At 23.8% G+C, this 22,951-nt stretch overlaps 3 protein-coding genes across 3 annotated transcripts in view; all 3 read right to left on the bottom strand.

Moving 5' to 3' along the window:
* Window positions 1–2,349: 2,349 nt before the first annotated feature.
* Window positions 2,350–3,502, bottom strand: LOC129606499 (cytoplasmic dynein 2 light intermediate chain 1). Its single transcript, XM_055516841.1, has 3 exons — window positions 3,353–3,502; window positions 2,856–3,297; window positions 2,350–2,795 (listed from the first exon to the last, which is right to left on the bottom strand). Exons 1-3 carry the CDS (start codon window positions 3,500–3,502, stop codon window positions 2,350–2,352), a joined length of 1,038 nt encoding a protein of 345 aa, XP_055372816.1.
* Window positions 3,503–8,555: 5,053 nt separating this feature from the next.
* LOC129606438 (protein singed wings 2) lies at window positions 8,556–13,729 on the bottom strand. Its single transcript, XM_055516771.1, has 8 exons — window positions 13,601–13,729; window positions 10,524–10,676; window positions 10,237–10,405; window positions 9,944–10,100; window positions 9,628–9,735; window positions 9,505–9,539; window positions 9,227–9,412; window positions 8,556–9,109 (listed from the first exon to the last, which is right to left on the bottom strand). Exons 1-8 carry the CDS (start codon window positions 13,663–13,665, stop codon window positions 8,564–8,566), a joined length of 1,419 nt encoding a protein of 472 aa, XP_055372746.1. The 5' UTR covers window positions 13,666–13,729; the 3' UTR covers window positions 8,556–8,563.
* A 5,005-nt stretch (window positions 13,730–18,734) lies between these two features.
* Window positions 18,735–22,951, bottom strand: part of LOC129606437 (prolow-density lipoprotein receptor-related protein 1) — an 85,103-nt gene continuing 80,886 nt past the window's right edge. Inside the window, exons 18-26 of the mRNA XM_055516770.1 lie at window positions 21,893–22,903; window positions 21,709–21,837; window positions 21,144–21,588; window positions 20,900–21,060; window positions 20,679–20,812; window positions 20,432–20,619; window positions 20,193–20,351; window positions 19,345–19,465; window positions 18,735–19,280 (exon numbers count right to left, since the gene is read on the bottom strand). Coding sequence (XP_055372745.1) covers window positions 19,128–19,280; window positions 19,345–19,465; window positions 20,193–20,351; window positions 20,432–20,619; window positions 20,679–20,812; window positions 20,900–21,060; window positions 21,144–21,588; window positions 21,709–21,837; window positions 21,893–22,903 — 2,501 coding nt within the window. The 3' untranslated portion in view covers window positions 18,735–19,127. The remainder of the gene's footprint in view (window positions 19,281–19,344; window positions 19,466–20,192; window positions 20,352–20,431; window positions 20,620–20,678; window positions 20,813–20,899; window positions 21,061–21,143; window positions 21,589–21,708; window positions 21,838–21,892; window positions 22,904–22,951) is intronic.

Below are 22,951 nucleotides of genomic sequence, written 5' to 3'. Positions count from 1 at the left end.
TGACGTGATCGCCTCTTTTACAAAAACAACAGAATAAATCAATTACTATGAATGCAATTTAATATACTATCGCATAAATGAGACCATTTGCAAATTAAAATGACTTGACAAAGTGTTAAAATTTGACAAGCATTTTTGTCATGGGAATTAACAAATTCTCTTTGGACCACATCATGTCAAACTACAATTTGAAATTTGAACTGTTTAATTCAATGATTGCAATTCATATAATAATTTTCTAAGGTTTTTAAATTTAGATATTCAAGATAAATTTAATATTGCATAATTAATCTTGCTGCAATTACGAAAAATACTTGGAAATATATAATAAATTTTTTATTAAACTCAAATATCAAGTCAAATCTCCAAACTATGAAAATATCAGATAAGATTAATTGAATTTTAATTTGATTAAATAATAAAAATTATTAGTGTTTTTATGGAAAAAAAAACTTAATAAATTCATTCTGAGTCTTCCTAGTGGTGATAACAGTAACTACAAATAATATTTTCTTAAAGTATACACCTTCAAGACAAATTATTTCAATAATATAATTTAGACACTGAAAGAACAAAATTTTATTATTTCTAAGGAATTTTTATCTTATTTCATTCGTCCTTTATAGATTATGAATATTTATTTCTTTATTACTTTCAGTTTTTGTTTCTTACTTTTTTTTTATAGCTCTATATTGGAAAACTTAACCTTAAAACACGTTCAATAAGAGTTTATAATGTATGTAGGTATGACCAAATAATATTATTTTCCAAAAATGTGCTATAAAGTCCTTTTCAAATTTTGATTTTTAATATTACACTATTTTAGATTCGATAATATACTATTTTTCTAAGAAATTATATTTTGTCTTAAAACAAAAATTAACAATTAAATTTTTATAACTCTATGAAAATAAAATTTTCTTTTTTTGTAATTATTAGTTAATAATTTCCCTTTACATTATAGATACCATAAAAATCACAATAAATTTTAAAGTGTGTACAAAAAGTACCTACCCATATTAAGGTTAATTTTTAAAAAAGGTTTTTTAAATTGAAAAAAAAAATCATTATTACGAGTATTATACTATTCAATATATTAAATAAAAAAGATTTTTATAACTCTGCATATATTTTGTGTTTAAAGCCGCTATTAAGTAAAATAAGAAATGTGATCCTTAAATTTCCTGAATATAATATAAATCCTAGTAATTGAAATAAAAATTTTAAGGAATTTGTATATAAATATTTATTAATATTTTCAAACCTTTGTTTAAATACAAATTCAATATACAAAAAATTTTAAATAGCATAAATCATTCAGTAAAATACACAATTACATTTGCGAAGGCTTTTAGATTTACAAACTCAATATTACATTTTTTAAGGAAATTTTACACACAATATGTGTAATTTTACAATGTGTATATTTCGAGTAAATTTATTTTGTAAAATCTATGTTATTTAAAATGATAAATACCAAAATGTTATGTAAATATATACTGTAAATTTATTTTTACATAAATTACTACTAATATTCAAAATTTTATAATCACTTGTTAAATATAGGTTTACATGCAGGACCGGGCCGTTACAGTAGTTCTATTTTAAAAAGTACAATCCTTACATTAGTTAAAAAGAACAATTTTTACAAAAATAATTCAGTTACACATATTGCATTCAAATGTACATCAACATTTGAAATACCGAGCATAGCCCAGGGCGTTCTGCATTTAAATCGAATTTCGAATTCCAAGTGACCGGCGCTAAATCTAAAATGTGATTTTCATTATTTTTGATATTTCATTTAAACGCGAACATTTTATATACAATATTTTATACAAGGATCAATTCCGAGATGTCGCACGCGTTTAAAGCTTATAGACGTTTTTTAACAAAATTGAGTTTTAATTATACTACGCCAATTGTTTCGTTGTAATTTTAAAATATTACGTTTTTGATTGGCAATCAATCGCATTTTACAGAAACGAATTATATAAACAATGTACATATATGTGTACATGACTTTAAATTTACAAAATATCTATACAAAAACGTGATTTTTTTCAAGTCTTTCATATAAGTGAACATTATGTTTTATAGAGTGCAATCAAAAAAACTACTAAATTTAGTAAAATAATTTTGTATAGCATAATTGAAATATTTCTTATTTTCGATGAAGTCTATTGTGTTTAAATATAGGAACCTATTAATCAGATATCGAATACAAGTGGTAAAAGATAGTGAATGCTATACCAAATTTAAAAACAACATTTTTATCACTAATGCACAATATTTTTTTTTAACCAATTAATTTTTACAATATTCTAATTTTGAATATTGTATAAAATATTAAGTTTTAATTGTTTCAAATTTTCCACGAATATCACCCTGTTTCATAATTAATAATAATTCTTCATCTTTTTGGGCTCTCATCTCATCGATTGCAGTTTCTTTAAAACCTGGATCAAAAGTTGGATCATCTGGTAATATTGATTTTGTTGGTTGAACTTGCGGTATATGAGTTTCAAAATTTATACCAATTGTTTCAAAATTTCCAGGTGTTGTACCAATTTTATCCCAGCTATCTTGACCAAACCATATCATTAATGGTTCATTATAATCATATGAATGTGAACGAAATGGATTTGTTGGACTACCAAAACCTAAATGACTAATTGTATCTCGTACAGTTTTTGATAATTTTGGTATTTCATTTGAATAAAAAACTAGAGCAGCACCAAGTGAATGAGATATTGAACGAAGACAGCGACATACATGTTTTTTGATTTCTGGATCTAAAATTTATTTTATTTTATAAAAGTAAAAGTAAACATTTGAATTAAATAGGAACTTACCAAAATTTTGAAATATATCATATTTTCCACCAATAATAACTAATGGAAACCAAAATAAATCCATTGTACCTAAATCAGGATGAGTTTTTTTAACACGTTCTTCTGATTGTTCACGATGTTGTATAACTTCACTACCATTTGCTAATCTATTATAGGCAGAACGAAGACCTTGTAATGCACTTGATAGATCAGTCCATATTCGATTTGTTTGTGATAAATCTAACATTATTATTACAGAAAAATTTGTTAATCCATGTGATCTCATTGGTACTTCAATTAATTGATTTGAATTTTCTAAACTTCCTAATTCCCATACGTTTAAAATTTGTTTATGTAAATCTTGCGGTAATTGACTTCTTCTACCAAATGAATATTCTAATGCTAATGTTGGTCTAGAATTTTCTTCACGATCAAAAAATTTATTTATTATACCAGATTTACCCTAAATTAATAAATTTTATTTTTTTGATAAATATTTTTAGTATAAGAATACTTACAACACCTTTACTGCCCAAAATGAAAACAGTTCTCTCTTTTGGACCATTTTCCAATTGAAAAATTCTGAGTTGTTCTTCAACTAATTTAATAGCAATATCTTGAATTGTTTCGGGTCTATCTAATGATGGTTTTTCTAAACTATCAAGCATTATAGCTTCTTAAATATAAGTTTTAAATTAATTCAATTTTATATTGAATTTATTTATTATTTAAAATATTTATTAGTTCTGTTTAATTGAAACTATTCGCGAGTATAAACTATTTTTTAAACAATAAAGTAAAAAGTAAATTCTTTTCACCTGTCATTTTTTCCTTGTGACCCCTTAAACATTTGTTTGCCGCTTTTTATAAGGTTTCTATAGTGATATTATGTACCCTTCATTTATAAAAACAAGTCTAAATTCTATAAATACATATATTATATTAAATTAGTCATTTCATTTATAATGCTTGAAAATATAATTATTTGAAATTGAAATCTTCCTTGTAAATCGAAATATGGGCTATACAACTGAAGCTGTAAGTTTTTTTTATAAAATATAGTTAGTTCTTTTGCAGTAGAAGTTTAATAGATCAAAAATTGTAAATCGAGCGCGATTTTAATTTTTTTTTTACTTAAACGTTGTGATTAAATGAATTTTAGTACACAAATATCTGGGAGTTGCTTCCGTAACTATAACTAAATTATCCCCATAAAATTTTTTTTGATTTATTTAAATTTAGGGTTGAAAAATATAAATACACGTCAATTTAGTTCTCATATTCTTATGTTTTTTTACTATCGCATTATATCAGAATTTTACTTAATTTAAAATTTTAAATTTTTAATTCATAATTTTCACAAAATCTCGATAAATTTGACTTACGTGAAGAAAAATAAGTATACAAAAGTAGCATTTTAAAAATAATCATTAGCAATAAATGTACCGGATGTAGTTTCCAAATTCTTCAATTATACAAAATCCAGAATGCAGTTAAAGAATTTTATTTCCTATTAAGTATATCCAATATGAAAATATATAGATAATATAAATTACCAAATTTGTAGGCGCCATACATTCTATTAAATTTAGAAAAATAAATAGTGAAAAAATTTAGGTTAGGATTTTCAAAAAAAAAGTACCGTTATCATAATCCTTTTCCGTTTCTCTTTAAGTATTATACAATATAATAGTAACAAATTCACAAAAGAGAAAAAACAAATACGAAAATTTCTATAACTACTTCCGATTCCGAATTCAATTATTTTCTGTTCTTTTTAAAATATTGTTGCATTAAAACATTCAAAACAAAATTTAAATCTTTTGTATATAAAAATATTTTATCCCCTGAATTCTCTAATTAAATCATGACATAACACTTCCGTTTTATTAAAAAACAAAATGAATAAAATTCTACCTGTAAAATATTTACCTTACCTGTTCTTATGTGAGATTTGTTATACATCATCCTTATAATAATTTTGTATACAAATTTACATTTAAAAAATCAAAATTTATTTTCATATTCGCTATGTATGTACCTTTATTTTTTTTGTCATATTGTTGCTTTCTTCATATTTAAAGCCTTTACTTTTGACAATCATACATGTAGGTATAAATTGATCCCACCAACCTTTTAAAGAAAGTTGAACTTCTTCAGCATTTTTTTTTATAACAATTTATAGAAACAAAATTTATAATTTAGAAAAGAAAAGAAAAACTCATGTCCTCAAAACTATTTTGTTGACATAAAAATTATCAAAATAAAAAAAAAAATAAAACTATATCTCTTAAATATCCTTAACATATTAATACAAATATGTATATAGAAAACAAGGACCTTTTAAATGAATCCTTCAAATTATGAGAACAAATGAATTCCTTCTCTTAACTATTATCGCTACATAAAATGCATATATACATAACACAAACATTATACATTATGAATCCTATTAATTTTTTTTTCAGTTTGAAATCCATGTAATCTTTTCATTTCTTGGGAAATTAGTCCTGTTAACGCTAAATGTATACATACGCCTACAAAATTCATACATACTTAGCAAAACCTAAATAATATGAACTTTTCATGAAGATTTGAAAAAAAAAATTCTCAGCATCTCATCTAACAATTTTGATTGTTTTTTTTTTTGTTTTCATTCTCCCTTGAATTTTTTATTTGTATTTTTTTCATTCTTAATCGCATATTTTTGTATTTATTATAACAAAAATATTCTTTGTACCTGTTGTACCTGTTCTCATCATAAATATAATACAATATCGTAAATATATAGCTATATATGTACATTTTATATACATTAATTGATTCTTATGTACAATATACTTTTGGTTCTTTTTATTTGATCTACATTTATGCTTGCACAAAATGAATACAGTGCCAGAGAAAATAAAAGTATCATTCTTGTGGAATCAATAAGTTAGAGTGAAATGAATAAATTTTGATTCAGTATATTGCTAAACCAAAATATTGATTTTATCATAAAAGCGTTTCAGGATCTTTAAAGTACACATTACCAGGGTTACATGTTTTCTATAGCAAAAAATTGAAAATTATTACTATAAACACAAGCCAATGCATACAAATGGTTTGTGTCTATAACAAGGTCAATAGTAATTATTTTACGGATAATATTGTGCCAATCTTTGAAATTTTTATGACTTGTGGGTTTCGCGTATACGTCTTTCGAAAATTCGCAAAAATTTTAATGTCATATTTCTATATATGTGCATATATTTGTAGTATATTTTACTTGTGAAATTCCATTTAATTAAAATTTTCTTCTTTTATTTCAAATATCTTTATTAATTTATTAATTCAATATTTTTTACCGGTATTGTATTACGAATTTCTTAACTCCTTATATGATCTATATGTGGCTATAAATATATGTGTCCCATTTACCAAAAAAAAATTATCACAATATTATAAAAGTAGAATATTATTCTCTCATGAGATTTTTATTTGTAAAAGGATGCCTACCTGTTCAATGGCTTTTATATTATTTCCAAAAATTAAAATCAAGGATATACCATTATTACCTGAAGAGTTAGTCAATATAAACAATTACAAATATATAAAAAATTCAAAGTATAAAACCAAAAATTTTCTCAAATTTTAAATGTTGTCCCATAGATTGTTGAACACTGAAATTCGTTTTTATTTTGAGAAATTTTTTTTTATTCACTTTGCACTTTCTAAAAAAAAAAGCCAAAATAAGATCATTATTAAAATGTTTATAAACATGGCATATTTTTCATATGTGTATCCATTGGTATATGGACAGACATGGACAAATAACTGCATCAAACTGCATTTCAATTAAAATTAATTCAATATTGATGATCAATTGAATTGAAAATTATGCCAGCAATAATCAATTCATACTTTATAGAATAATTCTATATAATATGTAAGTTAGTACTCTAAATATGTAGAATCTCGGAAAAATTTCTATTTTTGAAATCATGGAAGCGTACAAAATCAATCACGAATTAAAGCAATTAATTTAATTTTTTATTTTAATTTTATATTTTGTCTTTACATTACAATACTACAAGGCAAATACTTTGCTTTCAAATTATTCATGCATTTTTTTCTGATTGAATTCAATATTTTGCTCATGTCTGCCCATATGCCATGGGAATTTAACCTGTTGAAAAGAATAAACATTAGTCCATTCTTTAATTTTTTTTTAACATTTTAACTTAACATTTTTGAATGATCTCTTTTTCTTTTTATACGAAAACCAAAAGTAAGTAAGGTTTACATATAAAAAAAAAATGCATCAAATCAAGAATGAAAAAATACTATCTACATATTGGTATTGAAAAAATCCATCAGAAATGAGAGAGAAAATATTAAAAGAAGATAAAAAGATGCGAACACGAAAAAGAAAACTACATACAAAAATATGCAAAATGATCCCATTTACTTTTATGTAAAAAAATAGAGTTGCCGTTAAAGCTTTTTAAAAGTAAAATATTTCGAAGCTGAACATTTTTGACTACAACAGTTGATTAAGACTTTAAATGATTTCTTGTAAGCTGGGAAAACTAAAAATATTTTACTAATTGCCTGCTCTTTACAATTTACAGAGCTGCTTTCGCTAAAAAGTCAGTTACCAATTATATGGTTAATCTTCTTAAAATTCTTATCATAATCTCATTTCGCCGATCTTAGCAATTAACTAATTGTCCCGGCATAAATTTTTGTTTTTAAATTAGAATTTTTTTGTATATTCAGAAAGTGTTAAATTTTCTTTCAGAAATATTTTTGTCAAATCTATGTAAAATCTATAATAATGTAGTAAAATGTTCTAAAATAATAGAGAATATGGCAACACTTCTTTATTTGTAGTCTTGAATATGCTTAATTTTTATGCTACATATCAATATCCTTTAGATCTGAATTTATATACATAATACATATACACGTTTATAGGTTAATTTAAGGATGAATTGGCTACATAATGAACAAAATGAAACAAACATGAGAAAAAAGATGAAAACAAAAAGTATTTTTTTTGCTTTTTATTGTTATCAAATATTTCGCGTGAGAAATTATTCTTGTGGGAAATATGATACGTCATAAGTTTCTCATCTTTGAAATTTTTTTAATAAAATTTTTTAGAAAAATTCCTCATTTATTTTATGAAAATTTTAGTAGAGAAAAAGAATTTTTTCAAATTTGAAGAAAAAAAAATTTTTTTACTGTACATTATGAAAGTCTTAAAGTACTTTGAACTTTTAATTGAAAAAAAAAATTATTTTTTCAATGCTTTCCTTTTGCAATCAATAAGGTTCTTTTTATTAATTTCTCTTTGTCTTATTTTTCATTTATTATTATATATGGAGGATTATTTTGATTTTTTAAAATATGATTTTTTAAAATAGAACAATATTTTAAGAAAGTTTATAAATTTCTAAAATCTTCGTGAATTGGAACGCGTCTTTAATAATGCATAGTTAAAACACGCCGCAACAATTTAATTTAGAAGAAAATAAGAATCCTTCAAATAATAAAAAATTAATAAAATCCAAAAATTGAATTAGTTCCAAATTGAAACATTTTTTAGCAAAACGACAATTTAAAGCTTTAACCTACATACATACATTTACAATACATTAATACATTTTCAAAGATTTTCATTAATTAAATATAAATTTATTATTAATTTTTACATCTAAGTATATTTCTGCTAAATTTAATTTTTATAAAATTTTCGTTACAATCCATGGCAGTCTTCCCGATTTTCTATAATGATAATAATCATAACCTAATTTTGTAAATACAAATAAAATTAAAAATGCTAAAGTACAATTAACTAAATCTATTGGTTGAATTTTTGAATTTTCATTTGGTAATTTACATACAGTACTTCTTTCTATATTTAATACATTTAATGTATAACTGCGATCACCATCAAAATATTTACATGTTATATTAGCTGAATCAACAATTATTTCTAAATATTTTAAAAGTAATTCATGAAAACGCATTGCAAACTTACAATCACAACGCCATGCATTCCTACTTAAATATAATGAAACTGCATTACTATTAAATTCTAATGCATTATCTAATGCATAAATTGGTAATTTTGTTAAACGATTACCACGTAAACTAAATACACGAAAATGACGTAACCAATAACCAGCTTCTAAAACATCAATATTTGGTACACGATTATTATCTAAATAAATATCAACAACAGTTCTATAATTTGGATTATTTCTTAATGGCCGCAAATCCGAGATCTAAAAATGAAAATAAAAAATTCATAAAAATATTTGAAATCTTTCCTACAAGTACACATGAATTTCGTATAACAGTTTCCAGAAATTTAAAAGAAATTCTATTATTTCATTACTTACTTTATTATTATTTGCATAAAAAATTGTTGTATTCTGTGGTACGAATGATGGAAATCGTGTTAAATTTAAATTAGAACAATTAACAGCATAAATCGGCGTTAAACGCTCATTCTCACTCTTTGTTATATAATGCATAGTACATGTACAATTCTTTAATTCTACACTATTACACATTGTCCTTAGAACCTGTTTTTTCGGAAATGAAATCAAATAGAACTTATAATATAATTTTATTTCTTCTAAATCTCAATTTTATGTATTTTTATATGTATACTTACCACTTGATAATGTAATACTGTCATTAAATGTCTGCCTGAAAAAATTTTAAAAATTTATTTCATTTTATAATATTGTAATTGGTCGGGGCAGTTAAGCATAATATTTTAAAATTATAGCCTTACTTCTATATAATTTATCAGCACAAAATAATAATTCTCGATCAACAATACGATCTTTATTTATGGGATTTAAAATCCATTCCAAATTTTTTGTACAATTCCAAGGATTCCCTAAAATTTTTTTAAAGAACTAATTAGAATATCTTGTGTCTAAATCTATGCAATATTTTTGTGATTTGTGATCTATACAACATTTTGAGTAATCAATTGATATTCATGTAGTATTAAATTGTTAACAAAAAATTTTACATCGATTTCATGAAACTTTAAGATGAAATTGTACTGAATTTAAAATTTTTATTTAGCAGTTATTACTCACCATCTAAATATAAATGCTGAAATGTTTCTGGTATTGTTAACGGGTATTCTATAAAATCTAAATGATTCCATCTTAAATCCAATTCTTTTAGGTTGTGAAGTTTTTTAAATAAATTTTGTTGAATATTAGATAGATTAGTCCAAGATATATTAATGCTCTAAAATGAAAGTATTCATACATTAATGTTGAAATTTCAAACTTCTACATAATAGTCCAATATTCTATGTAATTAGCTCATATATAATTTTATAATTTGCATATATACCGTACGACGAAAATTTGAATAAACTAACCTTTAAATGATGAAGTTCCGGGAACGCTTTTGGAATATATGTTAATTGACCATGTTCAATTTTAAGATATCGAATTTTTGGAAATTGCGGTAATATTAATTGCGGATCAAATGTTTCATTTGGCCAACCGCATAATATAAGTTCTTCAATTTTTTTAACTTTTGATGGACTAAAAAATATTTATGTCTCACAAAATTACTCAATTATGGCCAATTGTTTCATTAATAAATCAATTATTAATTTTTACAATTTAAGATTAAGAATTGTAAATAATAGTTTATAATTACTTCATAACATGTACATTAGCCATACCACCGAAACAATGTAAAACACGTCCATTTTTTGTACAATTTCCAACATCTGCTTCTGGCATTGTTGTCCAATTTTCACAGGTACCGTGATCCACTGGTATATGAATATCAAATTCGGCTACAGAATAACTATAAATACAAAAAAATTAAAATTAGATTGTGGCATAAATATTAATTATGAACTTTTTATTTTGAAAAATCTAAAATTCTCTTAAAATAAATTACTGAAAAAAACTCATAATCGTAAATATTTTATTCTTAAAAAAGAGAGTTATTACAAATTTATTTTTAAAAAACAAATAAATAAAATGATATAAATAGCCTGGACAATGTAAATAGTAGTTTAAGATTTGATATATGATCACATACGCAATGTAAATTGTTAACATAATTATCACATTTAAAAATATCAGTAGAGCTTTTTGTGCTATTTGATTTACGCATATATAAGTACATATGTATATATATATAGGGTGATTCAGTACCAGGTTAAGAGTCATATACCATCGGGCAAGTGGGGGAATGTGAGTAAAACTTTTCTTGGGAACATAGTGCAAAATCGGAACCATTTTCGAGCTGCAGGAGAAATTGAAGTTGTTCCAAAGTTCAAATGCTTGTATTTTTGAAAAAAAAACGTGTTAAAGTTGTATTATATATTTTCTTATTATATATATTCTTATTTAAACCCTCTAATATTCTTTAAACCGCCTAATTGTTTGTTTGAAGCTTCTATACTTTCTCAAACGGAAGTTATAAACAAAAAAAACTTAGGTATATCAAAATTTCGCCAAATTTCCTTAAAATCCATGTAGCTCGGAAATGATTCCGTTTTGACACTATGTTCCGAACAAAAATTTTACTCATTTTCGACCGTGTATCCGATAGAATCGGCTCCTATATTTTTGCTGAATCACCCTGCATATATATGATGATATTAATTAATATAGATGATTTTAATTTTGGTTGTACGTAATACAAAAAACAGTTTGACAAACCAATCCAATCCAGTTTTAATAAAATGTTTTTATAACCTTCGCGAAAATTTTTGTTATAATTGCTAGAATTGTTCATATAATTTCCAATTTAAGTAATTGAAGAGGTCCCAAAAAACAAGAAATTTTAAATTTTTCAACAATTAATATTTATGTATGATTATAGGATCTATTACATAGAAAATGTGGCACAGTAAACAGATTTAAAAAAAAAATGTACATTTGTAACTATAAAATAAAATTGACTAATTTTATTTTGATTAATAACACAAAATTAATTAAAGTCTCAAAAAAAATCAATACTTGCGGTCACAATCAACAATGTCCAAAGCACAGTTTGGTATATGAATTTTGCAATTTCTTTTTAATATATTACTGATTATTTAAATTAAGTACGTAGGTAATTGAAAAGTAAATTTTCGTAATAAATATATTTATTCGAACCAGCAGGAACTTTTAATTAATTTTAACCATATTTTTACCGTATAGTAACAATAATAGTTCCAGAAATTTATCACCATATATTAGCTTTAAATTCGCAATTACTGAAATTTAAAGAAACACACGCGTACGTGCAGCTTAATGACAAAAGAAATTTTGCCGTCACAATATGCCGTGGCCAGTCTACGAAATATTATAATGATAATTCGGTCCAATCACAGTTTGTCTATAAAATTAAACCGAATTCATTTTTGATTTTATTTTCAACACTCTTCTGCTCATATTCTATATATAACTTTTTTTAAAATTTCAAGAATAATATACCCATTGAAATAACAAGAATATTATACCCATTGAATTTTCACATTTGTGTCAATTCGATTTAAATTTGGAATTTATCACAAATCGTTGTTACGTACATAACAACAAAATTGTAAACAATTTTTAAGGAAAATCTCGAAATATTGAATATTCTAAATGTAAGAATACCATTGAAAGGCAAAAAGAATTTACGTTGAGTTTTAAAGCTCAAATATCGAATCATATGATCAAATAAGTTAATAATCAAATTTTACCAATATCTAAAACGATTAAAGAAATATTATTTTATTATTTAAAATAATTATTCAAAAAAAAAAATAAATTTTTTATCAATGGTATGTATGTTAACTATATTATGTATATATATATAATATATTTAATTACCAACACCATACAAAATGAAAATTTTGAATAATTTTTAAAAAATATGTAAAATATTTAAACACATGCTTTTAATATAATAAAATATATTAAATGAATATACATAGGTACATAGTGTACTAACAAGATATTATTATTTGAGTTAATAATCAAGCTCATCTAAAATTAGAAATTTCTTTTTATTTATAGTTATGTAAATAAATAAATATTTTAATATTTAATATTGAAATTCTATTAATTTGAAGTATTTTCCTCTTATTTGTATTATATATTTTCTTGTTTTTTTAAATGGTAAATTATTTTTGGAGTGATCATACCGATTTATATATCTGGTAAATATATTTAAATAAATTATTATACTACTTATAATAGGGTTAATTTAAGACTATTAAATTTCATAATAATTAATAAAATTATATTCAAGCATTCTGATCTCTATGTCAAATTAACAACTTGATATGCAAAAATTAATGCTTGTTGAGTTTTTATGCAAATATCACTTTCTTTAATTCAATTTATCAATTAATAACCTTTCACAAAAATTAATTGGAAAATTTTTACTCTGTTTCTAATTAGAACAGACTTTCAAGATAATTACATTTTAATGAAATACTATATAATTATCACATTACAATAAATAAACGGGCACAAATATTTACTATAAGTTTGTAATTTATAAATAGAATTAAATAAAATAAAACTGTTTACTTTGTTTATCTCTTCATCTTTATTCAACTTTTTGAAATATCATTGTTTTAAAAAACACAGAAAAAAAAATGCACTAATTACTTCCTCTTGGTGTTTTTAAAATTTTACATAATATACAAAATTATGTATTAATTTTAGTATATTTTGTCTTAAAAAGAAAATATTAAAATATTATATTGGAATTCAAAAAATTAGAGTAATGTAAATTACCTTGTAAAAAATATACTAAAAAGAGTAACTCCAATTATTATTATCTGATAATAATTCTTTACCATTATTATAAATTTTTGTAAAATCAAAAAGTTATTATTTAAATATAATGTTTATACTATATAAAAAATTAATTGAACCGGAATGATTTTTCCGCGTACAAAAACGATAACATTCAATAATAAAAGCTAACCGAATTTTAAATAAAACGCCACCTATAATTTTGTTCTAATAAAAAATTTTTAATATACTGATGTAAAAATTTAATTTTTGTCCAATATTTTGTTATTATTATTACACACATTTATACATATACAATATTTAAATAATTTATATACAAGATGTTTCAAATTCGAAGTTATTCATTAAATTTAAATGTTGATGAATGGGAAAATTAACCGAAAACAAAATTTATAACACAATGTATTAAAAATACCTACATAGAATATGGAAAATTTTGTAGAAATCTAATTCTTTTACTTGATTACTCTGTTTAGGATACGCTAAATTATTTATTAGTATGTTAGTTTTTCAATATAAACATAGAAAATATTGATCGTAATTCTATATAATATCATGCTATATGATCTACTTTATGGTAAATTATTATTTATTTTTTAAATTTTATCACATTAAAATAATGAACAATTAAAAAAATTATAATTTGTTTCAATCATATTTTAAGAATAAATGAGATACTTTTGGAATATCCTGTAAAATAAATAAAAATTTTACACAATAACTACTACTTTATTATTTATTTAATAAAGCTCCAAATCTGAATCTGAATCTTATATATAGAAAAATTTACATACATTTATTCAATGTCTTGCTTCTTTATTTTGTCATAAGATAATATCACATCAATCTTTCATATAAGTAAACACATAGTGTGAACAATTATAATCACTTATTGTACCGGTACATAAACGAACGGTCGAAGGGTGTTATATATTTACCAGTCTATTTGTAACACCATGAAAGAAACGTCTATGATATAATATAAACATATGCATATACATATATGATCGACGTTAAATTTTTAATCGATATACATAGGTAAGTCTGTCTTTTCTATAGTTAACTCAAAAACGATTTGGGATAGAATTTGATTATGGTATTTATGTTAAAAACTTTATTAAATTTGGATTTGCTAGAAGAATTGGTTCGACCAATTATAGTACAACTCCACAAATAATTTGGAATTAAAATATTCAAAATTACTACGTATGAAATTTACAAAAATACAACAACTACACGTATAATTTACAAATATTCAATATTCAAAATAAAATAAAATTTTTGTATAAAATCTTTTAATAGACATATGAATATGATACACAAACTTCATGCGACTGAGTTTTACTAACAGAGCCACAATTCGAAAAAATGTTTAAAATGAATTCTTCTGTCAACTATTACATAACTCTTGACAAACTGTGGTATCACAAAGTTGACAGGATCATCTCTATCTTTTTTATTTAAAAATATCGTAAAAATCGTCCATATATAAACAAATATATTTATATGTACATATATTCAAAGTAATAATACTAAAGATAATTAGCATTCTATTGTAAAAAATTTATTGTAGTCAGCTATAGCAAATATTTTATAATAGATTTGAATATATACAAAAATTATGTTAAAAAAAATTATGGATTTATTATGGTATGATTATAGTTGCTTTAAGTTACCACTCATATATTTATATTGTAGCACTTAATAAAAATTTATTCTATTTATATAATTTTGTTAATTAAATTTGAAATCGCTCAGAAAAATATATGAAAGTTGTAATCCAATTTTCATATACACAATATGTATGTATGCAAATAGTTTCTCCAATACTATAAATTATTCAAAATCAAACACAACAATATTAAATGTATTGTTTTATTTAAAAAACATTTATGGCGTTAAATAAGAAGTCAATCTCGTGCGACCGCATAATATGAAAAACAATTAACTAAACTAAAGCAAAACTTTGATAAAAACATTCATCAAACCAGAATCATGGTTACTCTTGGTTTATAATATAAAATTTGTATCGATTGTAAAATTGATTAAATTAGAATTAATACATACTTCAAATATGACATTACTTGGGCTAGAGGTATTAGAAACAACCTCAACAGTAACTAAAACAATTTGATTCTATTCATAGCTTTAGTATAAGTAGTCTATGATGTTGATATGAGTATTCAATAATGCAATCTCGAAACTTTTTTTAACATTATATATTGAGAACGTAATAACAAATTTTATATCAACAAACATTTGAAAGTAAATACACACCATACACATACATAAAATGTTTGTATCTGTTATTTAAATAATGTATTTGTTATTATGTGTTTCAATTTTAAAAATTTTTTAATAAGTAAGGTTCATTAAAATACTTTCGGTTCAATCGCTTTTGTTTAAAAAATAAACGTACCGGGACTAGTTTAATAATAGCTTAAACATTAAAAGTTAATTAATAATACTAACAGTAATTGCTAATTGCGCAATCAATTGCTTTAAAATTTTGAAGCATTGAAAAACGTTAAAGAAGAAGCTGCTTTTTATATTATTTGCTTGCTTGATTTTTAATTTATGTGAAATACATCGAAAATAGAACCCTGTATTATTTACATAAAGGGAAACATCAAGTTAAAAGATGTTTACGAAAAAAGTTATTGTGAAATTTATAAATAAATTCTACTTAAAGAAGCGTGGCACACCAATAAAACTATTTGCATGTCGTAAAAGTATATAATATTGTATAAAATATATAAAAATATTTTGTTAGCAAATATTATGTAATTATTTTTTTTCTACTCTTCACAGAATTAGCCGCAGTATTTTAATATCTGGGATATCTGGGATATTAAAATACCGACGCTACATCCCCATGCAAACAAGAAAAGTTGGCGATGTTCTATGATATTTCTGAAAATACAGGTTCTTAAAACTATAAAACTTCAAAAACCCTACATTTAATTTGTAGATAAAGCTTTGAAAGCTTTCCAGTGTTAACATTTACGGAAATGTTAAAACCCCTACACTCCATTTTTCTAATAGAATAGAATAATTAAAGGCTTAAATTAGTTTTGCGGATGACAAAAAATAAACATAAATTAATAAAAAATTTAATTTAGAAGCATATGTTAAGCAAATTTTAATGAAATAAAACAAGTTGTATTGAATTTACTCTTTTATTTAGCTGCGTTTTTTCTTTACTTTCATTTTTAATATATATTACAAATTTTATAAAAAAAGTTTTTATATATATAATATATAGACGTGATAAAAATCTTAACAAAATTTTCCTTAATATTATGATAATTTTTAATTATTTTTGTTCTAAAATTTATTGCAATTTATTTCGTGAGAAATAACAAAAATTTAAATAAATTTTATTTTACATTTGTTATAGTACGAATTGGGATTAAATTAATTTGTCTGCAAAATGTACATAATATATATGTTTTATTTTTAATTTCAATAACTTGTCATGTTTTATATATGTTTTATTTTTAGTTTAATTAATTTAAAAAATATTTTATGCTTAAAATTAAATTTTTATGAATAAATGGTAGCTTTAATTTTTAGAACATAATATTACAAAAAGAATTAATTATTGAAAGATATAATTTAGCGTTTTCAATTCAAAATGTGTTATTTGCCAATTTTAATAATAAAACCAAAACAATTTAAATTAAATAATTATTTTAGTTAGTTAACAGCCAAAAAAGAATTCAAGGTTTTTTTGAAAAAGTAAATTTAAAGATTATAATAATAAAAATTTTTATTATTTACAGTCTATGGAAAATTTTTTTATTCAATAATTACATTTACTGTAAAAGGAAAATAATTTTTATCAACCATATTATTATTTTGCAGACATTATAATTTTAAACTAATTTTATGATTTCAATATCTTACACATTCTGTATATTTATGCTTATAATATGTATATATAAAAATAAAATAAAACGACGGTATTTAATAATAAGTTGTATATTTTGTCAATATAATTACTAATAATGTAACATGTATAGTTTGTTTCATTAATATTAAAATACATGAGTCTTATTTCGATTGCTTTACTAATAAACTACAATAATCTTATTTTTGTTTATTGTGCGAATTTCTGTTATTGATATGAAAATATATTTTATATATATACATACATATATATTATATATTTGCTTTTTTTATTAAGACAGATTTGTTTACTTTTTTTAATTAAATGCTTAACGAAATTCTTTTAAAAGTAGCTGCCGTAAATAAAATTACTTTTTTTAGAAAAATTAAATACATTATTGGTAAATCTGTAAAAAAACCCGTTTATATGTCAATTTTAATGATAACAAATCAATAACATTTTTTATTCTGTCTTATTTTAAAGTTTTTTAAAAATTATTGCAATCTTACTTAAAATATTATAATGAGCAAAAAGTCCACCATGTATAATTAATTATATTGTTATAAATAATTTATAGTCAGCCTAAATTATTGGGAACATTTTTGAATTTAAATATAGAAAACGAATTTTTAATGATATATTCAAGAACATATTATTAAATATAATATTACTTTAACAAATAAAATTATAATATATAAATAGTTTTGACACCTTTACACATATGATTGAACGTACGTAATATATTTTTTCCTAAACTATTTCTTTTAAAAATGAAATTTTTTTAAAATGTCTTATACACTAAAAATCTCATATCTATTTTCTCATTATTTTGTAATATCAATTTTTAATTAACTTATTAAAAAAACTACTTCTTTATAAAGTTAAAACATTTAACTTAAAATATAAATGAATGGTGATAAATTATACTTAAAAGAGAGTTTCAACATAAACAATAATTTACAAAATTAAATGAAATTATACAAATTTTATAATAATTATTACATACATATTTACAAAGTCAGTTTCATTTTTTTTTCTTTTTCTTTTGCAAAAAAAAAGTTTTGGCATATAAAATATGTCTACATCTCGACAAATTTGGAAAAAATGTGAATTTTATTCGACTTAATTCTAATAACAAGCAAAATTGATATTAATTAATTAAAACCAAAATATTATAAAAAAAGATTTAAAAAAAATCTATGTAAAATTTGAATTCGGATTTCTCTTAATATAATTTGTCATAAAATAATATACTTAAAACAAATTATTCTTAATCATATTGTAATACAATAATTATCTCTAACATTGCTATCTAACAGTTAATAAGCATTGCCATCATGTGTATTTACATTAAATTTCATAATAAAATTTTATTTATGATAAACTATGCGGAAATTTTATAGAAATTATAAAAAAAATTCGTACTTTCACTATTATTTTATAATTTAATATATTTATTTATAATCAATGCACTTTTCAACTTTACCCTAGTTTGTTATTTTTTCAATTTTATAATCATTTTTATTCTGTCAATATATTGATTGCATCAAAAATCGTGATTTATAATAATTTTAAATTTTTTTAATTTCTATTTTTATTTCAAATTGTTAACTATCAAAGAATGTCTTGAGTATTTGTTTCTTCATGAGAATGTTGTAATAAACCTTTACGTTCGTCTATTGGCCCAGTTGTAGTCATTTCTGTGACATTTTGATCAATTGGCATCCCGGCATACATTGACTCATAAACTGGATTCGCGAAATGACCCTAAAATTACATGAACAATTTTGAAAATTATTATTTCAGTTATATTTATCGTATTAAAACAAACTTTATCCTCATCATGTACAAAAGAAGGCACCTCGTCCGCATCTCCCAAATACATTGGGTTCGTAATTTCAACATTATCTGTTAATCGAGCGTGGGAAAATGGCTGTGATATTCTTCTTTTCCTAAAGAAAAAACAAATAATAAATTGTTTTATTTATAACGGTGGTGTTTTTCTTCACGTTGTTTTGTATACATAATATATATATATATTCATGTAGGCATGAAACATATTTTTAAATTACATCTGTTTCTTTTTTGCAAATATATTGTCTATTTATTAATCAGGTATATCTATTATAAAGGGCCTGAAAACATAATAATGAAACAACTTATTATGGATATACTACTTTGATATTAACTTGAAAAATATTCTTGTCTTTGTTTTTCTTATACAATTGATATATTTTTTCAATTTATATAAATTATACACTTGATATGCTTTGTTCAATTAGATATTTTTAACTTGTTAACCGCTATTTCCTATTTGGTATAACACGAACTATAAAGTAAAACTAAAATGGAAATGGAAGAAGAAGTTCAATATGATTTGCATTTCATGAATATTTTGGAATTTGAAAACAAAGTTACTGAATTAAAATTAAATGTTCTTAATTTAAAATTGGAGGCTGAAAAATATAACATATTCATCGAAAACACCAGCAGATTGGTCGATGCTGTCGTTCTAACAATGGAGAGCATGAAGAAAACCCAAGAGAATAAACAACTAAGTGGTGTACAAAATAAATCGGGAAACTTAGAATTGTCAAATAATACAAATTAAACAATTAAAATAAAAGTTTTCAAAATCTCATTGTTGATATCGATATCTTGCATTAATTTTAAAATTACCTTAAGAAAACAATTGCACCACCAAAGAACGCCAATATTAAAATTATGACTGCAAGAGCAACCGCCAATATTGTTAGAGTTTTAGCTGAGTCAACTCTTTCCTCGGTAAGTATCTCATTACTGTCAGAAACACAATTACTTACTCTTCCGTTACTACATCTGAAATAAAAAATTTTGTAAGAAAACAATTTCTTGGAATAAAATGTTAAAAAAAATGTTTAAAATAAATTTTGATTTACAAGCATTCGTTTATAGAACTGCCGAGCCTGCAAATACCACAATCATTCAAGCATTGGGGTGGTTTGTTACATTGTTCGCCATTCCAATCCCCTATACATATACATGACGGAAGATCAACATTATCTAACCTGCATATTCCACCATTATAACAGTAGCCAATACACGGGTTGTCGGCTTCTACATATTTCTGTGAAAATAAAATATAAGTTAAGGCATATTTAACTAATTTGGTGATAAAAAGAATACCTCACAGTTTTCTCCGTTCCATGTTTCAGTACAATTACAAATTCCCTCATTTCTTATAATGTGACAAATTCCATTATTTTGGCATCTTTTGCTTGTACATGGTGTATGATTGAATATCATAGTTTCGTCACAAACTGATATTGGAAATAGTTTAAAGCAGAATAAAAAAAATAAAAATAAAAATTTAAACAAAGTTTCAATAAATATATTTTAAATCTTACACTCTGGAGGATTTTCAGTTTGACATAGATCAATTTCACATTTATTTCCCATATATCTATATGGACATTTACACTGGGGCCCTTGAATATCAATAGTGCAATTTCCGCCATTTAAACATACGTCATGACATTCATTTATTTCACATCGTTTTCCAATAAAGCTATTAGAGCAAATAAAACGTTTATGTTTAATTCATTTATCTTAAAAAATTTAACTTCACTGCAGAGAAAGTTAAAGACCTACCCATCAGGACAGTCACATTGAGTTGTTCCGGAAACTGTTTCCCGGCAAATTCCGTTGTTCTCACAAGTTAAATTGAAACAATGTTCGCATTTTTCTCCAACAAAACGATCTGGACAATCGCACCTGAAAACACCAGAATCCAATATTGAGCAGCTTCCACCATTGTGACAACGACTTTGGCACTCATGCAATGAAATTTCACAATGTGTACCGGACCAGTTTGGTGGGCATAAACAAATTAAAGATGGTATGCCATCAGTAGAATTTTCTCCTATTTTACATACGCCTTCATTTTTACAATATCCAGAACATCTATAATGATCACATAGCTCTCCGTCATACATTGGATCACAAATGCAACGGGGTTGATGGTCTATATATTTACATCTTCCTTTGTGGCATCTAATTGGACAATGATCTGGTAAATCTTCTATTGGCTTACATTCTTCCTTCTAAACATTTGATCAATTATCAAAAAATAAAAAAAAAAAATTTACACATATTTATATGTAGTTTTAGCATTATTTTATGCAGTACGAAATATTTAAAATTATAGAAATAAAACTTACACCGGCACTAGTATGTATCATAACATACTCAGTTGGACATTTGCAAGAATAACCCTTTGGTTCCGAAGATAATATGCACATAGCTTTCTTTGAATCACAAGGATTTATTGAACACGGATTTGAAACTATCAAATAAAAATATAAATAAAAAACTACCTTAATAATAAATTTAATAATTACTATTTTGATTCTGTTTGAGATAATGAATAATTCCTATGTCAGAAGATCGGTATCCTTTCAATAAATACGTTCCATTATCATGTCCGAATTTGTTAAGTTTAATTATACTTTGATCATATAATTTAATATAAACAAAATCCTCAAATACATCTATTTTTTGAGGTTTCTCATTCTTTTCAAAGCGTTTAACTACGTGTCGGTCTTTTCCATTTAAAAAGCAAGTTTCAATAGTTCCTTTTCTATAGTCAGCCCAATATAGTCTGCCTGTTGGGTAATCAATGCTTAAGCTAATTGGCCATCCAACATCGGTTTCAACTAAACTTTTTTTATGTTTACCATCTAAAGATGCCACTAAAATACCGTTTTCAAGAGTGGACCAAATCATTACTCTAGATTCAGGCTCAACAACTATGTCCGTCGGGTGCAAGCCAGTTTCTACTAAGCTCGCATATATAGTTCCGTTTATATCTGTGGCAATTATCTTGTTGTGCCTTGAATCTATTATATAAATTTTTTTTGTCACCCATTCAATGGCAAGTGACTTTGGATCATCTATATTTGGCGTATTGAATTCATTTAAAATTTCTAGACTTCTGATTTGGCGTTTTGTTTCGTAGTTTAAATTATTGAGATTAGGAATTTTAATAGTATGAATTTTGTTGTGATGAGAATCAATCCAGAAAAGTAAAGCATTAGTCTTTTCTACAATTAGCGCATCAAAAACATCAATCTTTAGACTATTTGTTTGTAATGCACCCATTGTCATTGTATTTGAATGCTTTTGTGGCAATATATAACGAAATTCTTGCTCGGACGCTAGTAACAAGATTTGGTCCATTTCCACAGCCAAACAAGTATCGTTTTTATTTGGACCCTTTTGATAACCATCGCTACATTTACAATAAAAATGTCCTGCTTTTTTCTCAATGCAAATATGAGAGCATGTACCAAATCCGCATACTGGAGATTGACAGTTCATCTCGTCCGAACCGTCAGCGCAATTATAATGACCTAAAAATATTATATTGAATATTACTGTATTCAAGGTAAATAATAAAA

The sequence above is a fragment of the Condylostylus longicornis genome, unplaced genomic scaffold, assembly GCF_029603195.1.
Source record: "Condylostylus longicornis isolate FDR11 unplaced genomic scaffold, ASM2960319v2 ptg000018l, whole genome shotgun sequence".
Taxonomy (NCBI): Eukaryota; Metazoa; Arthropoda; class Insecta; order Diptera; family Dolichopodidae; genus Condylostylus; species Condylostylus longicornis.
This window is presented reverse-complemented; position numbering and strand designations above follow the sequence as displayed.